This window comes from Fulmarus glacialis, unplaced genomic scaffold (assembly GCF_000690835.1).
Source record: "Fulmarus glacialis isolate BGI_N327 unplaced genomic scaffold, ASM69083v1 scaffold36903, whole genome shotgun sequence".
NCBI classification, from domain to species: Eukaryota; Metazoa; Chordata; class Aves; order Procellariiformes; family Procellariidae; genus Fulmarus; species Fulmarus glacialis.
This window is the reverse complement of record NW_009201645.1, coordinates 12,836-22,738: the sequence shown is the minus strand read 5'-3', so window position 1 is coordinate 22,738 and position 9,903 is coordinate 12,836. Positions and strand designations below refer to the sequence as shown.

At 43.3% G+C, this 9,903-nt stretch overlaps 1 protein-coding gene across 1 annotated transcript in view; it reads left to right on the top strand.

Moving 5' to 3' along the window:
• Nucleotides 1-9,103: 9,103 nt before the first annotated feature.
• Nucleotides 9,104-9,903, top strand: part of LOC104074039 (hepatoma-derived growth factor-related protein 3) — a gene marked incomplete at both ends in the record, with an annotated part of 6,902 nt that continues 6,102 nt past the window's right edge. Inside the window, one exon of the mRNA XM_009574011.1 lies at nucleotides 9,104-9,180. Coding sequence (XP_009572306.1) covers nucleotides 9,104-9,180 — 77 coding nt within the window. The remainder of the gene's footprint in view (nucleotides 9,181-9,903) is intronic.

Below are 9,903 nucleotides of genomic sequence, written 5' to 3'. Positions count from 1 at the left end.
GCCTTTGAATGAAAAATTATTGCAAATCACTCCATTCCATTGGCTTTGCAGTTAGATTCCATTGTTTCTCATTCTCCTCAGGTTGTGTACATGTTGTTGTACGTGTTATTTGCATCACAACAAAATAATTGGCCTATGTGCTAGTGATGCTTGGTGATTATACTTATCCTATAGCCCCAAAATCCAGACTGAGGCCTCTCCCCGGCTGAAGAGTCCCAGTCCACCATCTTCACGTGAGCACCCTAAGTGCTGTGATTTGGTGCTCTGAGCGTGCCTCTGCTTCTGCGGTCCTCAGCGCCAGGATGTAGTGTCTGTTCAGGGACCTCCGCCGTAGTCGCTGCCTGCAGAAGTTACCTGTTCGTGTGGCTTCTGTGCTGTGTACGCATCTTAGTTGGTGCAGGCTGCCTGTGACTGCAAAAAGGTGGGTAGACAATAGGTAAATTAGTTTATGATACTGTGAAACAGAAGTTTATGTTTTGAAGCAGTTGCTTAAATCCTGCAAATAGATATTCTGATATGAACACCAACACTCAGGTATTTAAGACCATGAGTCTTTATGGTCTGTGGGTCCACAGAGAGCAACATAATAAAGCCAAATACATGCTTACATCCATTGCCTCTGGAGGACTGGTCAGGACGCTCATGTAGTCTCATCTCTATTGCTGCACCCAAACCTCAGAGGGCTGCAGGACTCTAAAAATGTTTTGTGCTTTTAAGGGACAAAGATTTTGTGTTCTTTTCCGATTAAACGGTAAGCATTTTTTTTACGCAGGCACTTGTTCAGTGACAAGGAGTGTTTCAGTCCCCTGATACTATACTCCTTAGCTGCAACTGATGGTAACAAAACAGGTCACAGAGGAGACAAGCAGGAAGGTTTTCTGTACCCAAAGGCCCAGATGATAGTTGCAACCTCCAGAGTGTCAAGCTTGAATCCTCCCTAGCAGGAGGCCACGGGCTGCAGCAAGTCAAGCAGATTGTTCCCTTCTTTGTCTCTAGTATGTTTGTGTTCACCCTGACGCAAAGTGGAGGCTCGTATTCTGGAACCTGCAGTCTTCATCGATCACATTTCCTTACTGAAAACAATTTTAGCCACAAGCTGTAGTGTCAAAAGGGTTTTGTGTACTTTGTGGGAAGCTGGACCAAATATTGCCAGGGACACTCGGTGTTCTTCAGGCTGGAAATACTGTGCCAATCCAACTTTTTAACTGACTTTTTGGGCAAGTAAATTACATTGGAAAAGAAGTAGTAAATTAAGCCAGCCAAGTCTCAGAGCCTGCAATCTTCCAGAAATACACTTACCTTTTGGCTTTAAGTATGCCAATATGAGTATAAGGACTAGCAACACTTTTTTTTTTCTTTTTTTTTTTTTTTAGTAAAAGCTTGAACAGTGGAATATGGAGCTTTGGATACGTGGAACAGATGAGCCTCGAGTATAAAATTTGGTTGTGTGTATTTGACCAAACGTCAACGCTCTAGGCAGGCTGCATCTGATTGAAAAGGTTTTGATCAAGTTGACTGGCCAGAAAATCCTATCTCACGAATTATAACATTTTTCCTTGAAAACAAACAAAATCAATGAAATAGTAAAATTCTAGTGTAAATATTGGAAGGCCAAAAAATGTTCCTCAGTCTAATGAGTTCTTATACCATTCATACACTCTTTTGAGCACATGTGATACAGAAAGTGGCAGGGTTTGTCTGAGCACTTTGGGGAGGAAGATGGTATGGTATGACTTTTCACGTCCCTTTGGCTTATGAGAAGAGTGGCAGGAGAGAAATACGGTGTTTGTGAATGTGCAGTCCCTAAAATTTCTAGTTTATTGATGTCTTGACTGGTTAATTAGTTTTTATTTGCTGTATGTCTTCCAAACACATTTTTGTATGTGCATTTCTTGCACACTTTTATATTTCAAGACAAAAAAATTTGTAGTAAGATGATGAAGTAGGATAACCAGATTTTGTCATCAGAAATTGCTTTCATTTGGTGTTAGTGGGCTCACTATGGTTTGCTCAGGTGGATGTACATTGCAAACAGTATTTTGATATCTGCGAAATAATTCAGACAAAGGAGGATAAAGCTTCACTATGCTTAAAGGGAAGAAAAGTAAACACAAAATGCCTCAGAGCTGGCAATATTTGTTGAAAATGAACAACCTCTCCCCACCCATCCACAAATAAAAAGTAATTTTGTGAGCCATGAAACTTAAGAAGTTTATTTTTCTCTGGCTTGCCTTTATGTGGAGTCCCTGTTGTCTGATGTTTTGGTTGAGCCTTCATTGCAAGCTGTCTCTCAGCATATGGACTACTTGTTTGTCCATCTTCTGATGGATAGCCTATTTATCACAAAACATGGGGAAATTTTATCTCTCTTTGGCCTTTCTCCTTTTGTCGGTTTGGCAGAATTGTCTGATGCGTCCCTGAATTATTGCAGGTAAGAGTCGGACTGAAAATATTGTGATCGCATCCTTTCCTTTCCTTAGGGAACAGACTGGGGGAAAAAAATCCTGGTGATAGCGGCATTGCTTTGCTCACAGTGGCAGGGAAACACCTCATTTGGAGAAAATGGAGCATTTTTGCAGCAGTCTTAATTTTGGGGTGTGCTCACTGGGAGGATTACAGTTTGGTAACCTGAAATCCTCCTGTGACAGAGCTGGAAGTATTTGTTATTAGTAATAAATAGCATTTTAGCAGTGGACCTCAAGTGCTTTATAAGGAGGACAGTACCATAGTCCCCATTTGTAAAAGTGAGACTGAAGGAGATGCAGTGATGTAGCCAAGGTCATCCCAGAGGCCAGTGGCAGAGATAGGACTAGTCTTTGTATCCCCCGAGTCTTCTCCTCTGACAGTCTTCTGTCCACCAGCCATGAAAGCTCACAGAGGACTTGAATCACATGAATAGATCTGTTATCTACAAAGCCATGCATATAGATACCAGTCACGCAGAACTAAGCTTTGGCCCCATTTTCACATTGAAGATTAAAGCAGCTCGGCAGAAAGTGTATTTCAACTTTCTGTCTCAAAAATATGCTGCTAATTAGGAATGTAAAGGGGCTGAACTCAGCTGCAAGACTGCTGATCTTTCCTAGTGAGACATTGCCTGCCAGCATTGTTTGGACTCCAACTAACCCTTCATTGTCTTCTATCTCGTTGAGGTCCTGAGCATGCACAGAAAAAAAGGAGGATTGATGTCTTTATATTGTCATTTCTGGCTGTCTGCAGGATACCCTTCAGCCATTTTCAGCAGTGCTCAAAAGTATGCTCTGCTGTTTTTAATCTTGTTTTGCTTTTTGTTTTTGCTGATGGCACTCTCTTCCATGCCCGGAGACTTTTTTTAATTTTTACTTTTGTAGCTGTGCAATTTCCACCTTATTAAGTTGGATTCTGCTTCTAGTCTCACCCTTCACAGGGTTATCTTTTTTAATGGGTAAAAAAGTGCATATGCCAGCATTCCACACTAGGAGTTCTACTATGTGATGTACATTGGGGAAGGAGTTGTGCTCTGCTTCAAATATCATATAGTCCTGATAAATGAGAGAAAAATTCTGCAGTCTCCAATCAGCTTTAGTTGGATTGCTGTTCAATTTAAGTACTACAGAACTTGAGTCACAGTTTTTAGCTTGAAGGAGGTTGGATTTTTTTTTCTTTTCTTTTTTTTTTTTTTTTTACATTTTAGGATCCTCTGGGGAAAAAAAGAATTAATATTTTACATTTTACAGAACAGTATTTTAAATAATGGTTTAGAAAAGATACTGCCATACTGCTGACTCCCAGTAGCATTAGCTATTAAAAAGCATATTAAATCCATCTGAATAAAAACATTGTAGAAAAACAAAATATCCTATTTTAATAATGGATATTGAAGAGTATTGCTTTTACCCATCTAGAGTTTTGCTAATAAGCTAACTGCAAAAGATCAAGCTGCTTGCATGTGTTGGGCAGTAATAAGCAACTTGAACCACTTTCCAGCAAAAATACTATAGGCCTTTGCTCAACTGCTGTGCAGTGACTCCAGGGATTTCAGTGGGAGATACTGATCTCTGCAATGCTTCTGTGTGCTTTTGCCAATCAAAGGCATTTACAGTATGTCAAAACAATCAGTGATTACTGCTCTGCAGTTTTAATTCCCTCTTTTTGCAAAATAAAAGGACTTGTTCTTGTGGTTTCAGTGCCCACATAAGCATCTCTGCATGATGAAGTAAAGCTTTCTTGTCTGTACATGTGGACCTGATAGGTATTTTTGCACAATGCCTTTTTTTTTCAGTGCAAAATTCTGTTGGAACATAATGGAACAGGGTCTGGTCTGAAAGCCACCCTGACAGCCTGGAATTCCTGCTTCTGAACAGCAGCTTATCCACAGCACAGAGATTTTGTGGTAGCCCTACAAGAAGACATCTGCTCTCCCTCCAAGTGGAAGAAGATGCATTGGGATGCCCTTCGCCTTGATGGGCAGAACTGTCCCTTTCTTGATTGCTGCAATAACGTAAACCTCCACAGAAAGCTGCTCTACATAGACAAGCAGAGAGACAAAGCTTGCCGTTTTCTCTGTGTGTCAGAGAGACATGTTTCCCATTTTGCAGGGAATGTAGAGCTCTGCAGAGCAGAACACCCAGGAGGGGGTGCAGCTTTCTCTGATTCTGCACCAGCCCTCCCAGGGAGCTCCTCCGCCTGTCTGGAATATGCCACGTTATCCCGCAGGCAGGCATGGGGATGATTTGTGTTTCTGGGAGCCACTGTTGTTCTCGGAGGGCAGCTCTGCACTGTCCTCCTCTCAGGGCAATGGCTCTGCAGCTCCAGTCCAACCCACCCAGCCAGTGCCTCTCCCCCCAGGGTCCCTAACCTCATGGCAACTGGGAAGAAGGTGTTGCAGTATGAGTACTGCCAAACCCAGCCTGTGAGAACCAGTTGGAAATACTACCTGAGAAGTCAGCAATTACTCGACACCACTGGGAGCAAAATATTCGGGCTGCATATACATCCCAGCCTGTAAACTACAACGTAAGGAGAGAGATTTCTTGCTTGCACATTGGTAGTCCCTAGCAACACCATTTGATAAAGCCCTGCTCTGGTTTGAGAGGTCCAGGCTGAATTTTCTGTTCAGTGTTCCTGACCCTAGAAGCCTGGCATTTGTTTACTGGAAAAAAAGCACAGTTACGTTTTTAAAGCTTTGCTGCTTGGTTGGCAAACAAATGCTGGGAAGTGCAGCTCTGCTGAGGTTGTGCAAAAAGAAAGCAATTGTTATTCATTAAGCAGATGACAGCAACGGGAGCAAAGGGGATAAAACTTGAAATCTGAAACCACCTGCTTTAATTTTAGCCATAATTGAAGCGGCTGCCCATGATGTTGCTGATGCACGTATCATATTTGCACGCCGTGCGCTGCTCTCACTGATTTCTGTGGCAGCAAGCTCCAGCCCACTGTCTGCTCTGGTTCAGGAGGGGATGAATCTCCTGTTTGATTGCAGGTTATAACGGGCACTTTAGAATCTGTTTGGTTCCTTCCAGGAGCAAAATGCAATCGCAGTCTGGCTCTCTGATAGACAGATGCTTTAGTCATTAGCGAGGTTTCTGTGACTGCAACACTGTGTCCTAGTATGGGTGTACTTATCTCTTTTGTTCCTGGTTTGAAGCAGTGATGCTTTTCTTGCTCCTGTGCTCACACGCTTGCTCTCTTTCTCTCCCTCTCTCTCTCTGTCTTTAATCTTGCTGATATGGGGAAAAATATCAGATCCAAATCTTCAGCATATTTAACCAAAACGTCTTGTAGGATGGGAATAAATTGTGACTGAGCGCAGCAGCAGTGGGCTGCAGTATGGTTGCTTGTCCTGCTTGCTTTTTGTTACTACAAAACAGCAGCGATCCTCAAGGAGTGCTGGGGTTGTTCTGCAGCTAAATAAGCACTTAGAGGCTCAGCATTCAGAAGGCTAAGGTGGTTTTGCTGGGAATGGGTGGACTGTGCAAAGCTCTCCTCTCACGGTCTCTGATCCAGGGATTCGCATGAAACAGGTAAAAAGGGAAGAGATCTTTTCTAACAGCAGAGAGGGTCTCATCCTTCACTAAATTCCCTGGAGTTTTTGCCATGGAGTTAAATGGCTGTAAGATAACACTGTCACTTCATATTCATCCTCATTACAGTACTAGCATATAAGCCTGAGAGCTGGCGAGCTCACAGCAAAATCAGTGAAGGCAGGAAAAGTCTTGACCTCAGCTGCACAGTGAAATGTTAGAGTGGGAGCATTAACAGTCTATCCTTGAGCTGTTTAGTGCAGATTTATACTGCATGTGTTTGTGTGTGTATGCCAACTTTCAAAAGCTATGAAAAGCTTTTTTATGATTTCCTGTGATGATACATACTCAGAGGGGATACTCGGATGAATAAAGAAATACGCCACGAAATGGGGAGCAGGTGAGCTGCATGACAGATGTGTGTGCTGTCCTTTGTCGATTTGGTGCTGCTCCTTAGCTAACAATATAAAGTGCTGGGAATACAACATGAGGCTTAACTCCACTTGGGATGTTGCTTAGGAGAAGATCCTTGCTGCTTTGGAGCATAGCACGTTGTGTGATGTAAGATCCCCATTCCCTTCTGATCAGCGTTCCCTACTAAGCATGTCTTCATTCCTCTGCTTTACTGATCATTTACAGCTGTTCGCTTTATTTCATGAGAAATTCTTAAAGGGCTGAGACAGTAACTGGACTGTGCTGTTCTGTAATGCAGCCCGGAGCTGGCGCCGCGTTTCAAGCAGCCAAATGAGATTCGCACTCAAGTCTCAGCAGACATTGTTTGTCTCAGTCGTGGAGTCCACATTTTTCTGGGGTCTAGTATCTCTCTGGACATCTTCGTTGTCGTAATAAAGAGGAAGATGGCTATGGCATCCAGACAGTTGAGGTGTATTACCCCCATACTTGGTAAACTGCCAGCACAGCCTTTTTTGGTCTGACGCGTAGACACTGCCATCTTTAAGGAGGCATAAAATGTGTTGCAAGAGTGGGACATGCTATCTCCCTGACTTGCTATCAGTTTGTAAAGTGAGTTGCCGTGTTTTTCCCCTGCAGTCTTTTTATCACTGTAATAGTCTAATACCTGTATTTAAATCATGAATTAGTGAGCAAATAACCACATTATGGGCACTTACTTAAAAGCAAATAGTTAATGTCAGAAAATAATGAGTTCTAAAAAAATATCTTTGGCAGTCTTTCCTCTATGTATACCTGATGATGAAGAGAATGCCGAACAGCCTGCCATGTTGTTTCAGTTCCTTCTTACACACAGCTGAGCTAAAAGTGAATGCACACTTCCATCTTCCACCAGTGTGTATCTTCCTTCTATGTGCATTTAAATAATAGATTCTCCTTTTATTTATCAATTCATTGGCTTTGTTAAGTAAAAGAAGTTGGGTAATTGCTGTGCCCACAAGGTGTGTGACATCTCTGACCATCACGGATTGTCCCCTGCAGACCGTGCTGGGCAGTGAGTGCACATTGACACAGGGCCCAGTGTGCCAGAGCCCCACCATCCACACCCCTGAGCCGTGCCGCAGAAAAGAGGCAGGGAATGGTTTGGAAGTGCTCTTATATCGCCTGATTTTGGCGTAGCTTCAGACAATGCTCCACTTAGACCTAAAAGATAGGCATCCATTTCTTTTGCAGAACGGAGTCCTGTGATGTTACAGCTCCACATGTGGCTCTGGTTTCTCTGTCCCCAACGGGTGTCCTTGCAGAAAGACCAAAAGGACTTGAATTCTTATAAAAGCTCGTACTCCTTTGAGAGCTACGTAGCCAGCAGATGCTTTACAGTGAAAGAGAACATCCTTTGAAAACAATCTGGTGTTTATTAATCAACAAGAATTCAGTGTTTGGGGTCCTTCGGCAGGAAGAGAGAAGGAAAGCACATGTGGGCCTGGCCTCCTGAGTGAAAACATGCAGGTTCCATCCCTGTGCTCTGCTGAGGAGCAGATTTCGTATAGCATTGGTATGTCAGCACTTTGCTCTCAGTTCCAGTGACATTTGGCAGGATTCAATATGCTTATGTTGAGATTGAGTTGCCTAAGACCCAGGCAGCAAGCCATTCACCTGCTCTCTGGTGTTGCCCTATAGATATCTAGATTCATTAGGCTCCCTCTTAGCCAGAGAGTTCTCTGGACACTTAATTTTAGACGCCCACATATGCTCAGAAGTGCCATTTCTGGGAAGGCAGGCACTTAGATCTTAGTTAAAGCTGTGCTGTGTTTCTGGTTTATGTGGGTAGGCACCTGGACTCTGTTATTTCTGTTGCAGAGGACTGAAAAATTAGATACGGACAAGACTAAGTCATGGGCCTAACCTCCTGCCTTGCAACCAATGCTCTCACTCAGGCATCGGGGCATCGGAAGATGGGGTCTAGGCACAGTTCAGCCTGAGGGGTTTGTCCCAATCCTGGCTATATCTCAGGAGACCACCCTCACCATCCCTCTCTTAGCTGCTCTGCAGCTGTGTCTTGAGAAATATGAGGCCAGCGATAAAATGTGAAAGAAGAGATGGAGTACAGAGGGGACTGGTGACCAAAAACAGTTCTTAGGATGCTGCAGGGGAAGGAGAGTCCCAGGCCCTCCTCCCTGGCGTGCATTATACATTTTACACTGGGTATGACCATCACCACCAGGAAGCACCGATGGGAGATTGTCCGTTTTTCTGGCTGCAGAGTCTCAGAAATACCATCTGTTCCCTATTTGTTGCAGAAGTTATTTAGGTGGCTCTGTAAGACAGACAGGATTACCCTCTGGGCTTCGGTGCCTTTGATGAGGGAGCATCTGAAGTTAGCACTTAAATTAAGCAGATTTGATTTTATTGCCTTTGTGTATTATAATGCCCATGAAATCATTAAAACTTTTTGTCTGCTCCTTGGTCTTCTGTTGTCTCCCTGTAGTGTTTCTGTCATATGCTGACTTTGTATGACCTGCCTGCCTGCCTGAAAAATCAGCAGCCGTCTTCCCTTCCCCACCCCAGCACACAGTGGGACCTCCCAGGGGTGTGGGATACCTGCACTAGCACTTCCATGGCTTGGTGGGGATTCTTGGACGAGGGACACCACATTTGGGAATAATCCTTTTTCCATTTCTGTCTCACAGATTGATGAACTCCCTGAAGGAGCTGTGAAGCCTCCAGCAAATAAATATCCCATCTTCTTTTTCGGGACTCACGAAACGTAAGTGAATGAACATGATCTTTTCCTTTGAAAATGTCTTCTTCCACTGCAGCTAACATCATCTCCACTGATTTTATGGGAACAAATCCTGACTGAAGCCATTGGGAGCCTAGAGATAGGTCCTATGAGCCCAACTCGTTTGTATTGACACATGGAAGTGAAACCTGAAAGTAGGTGGGAATGCTGCTGTGTGGATGGTATACCATGGTCTAAGCATAAATAATAACCAGTGCCTGTGTTTCCCGTAAAGAAAAGTGTTGGCATAAATTTATTAAAGGGTCATCTGAACTCAGATGCAGGGGCAAAAATTTTTTACTTGGATGTACGCAATAGCAGAGATCAGGCTGTGTTCAGACACGTTTGGGTTCGCATCCTGTGTGAGAACTCACTTGGTAGTTTTTAAAATGAAAGGAAGCAGACCCCAGAATCTCACACAGTCCTCATATAGCTTTAAAATATATGCATTCCTTTGAGATTTGTGCTGGGGATATTGTAGGATATTCACTCTCAGAAGTGATAGAAGTACGCAATAGCAGAGATCAGGCTGTGTTCAGACACGTTTGGGTTCGCATCCTGTGTGAGAACTCACTTGGTAGTTTTTAAAATGAAAGGAAGCAGACCCCAGAATCTCACACAGTCCTCATATAGCTTTAAAATATATGCATTCCTTTGAGATTTGTGCTGGGGATATTGTAGGATATTCACTCTCAGAAGTGATAGAAG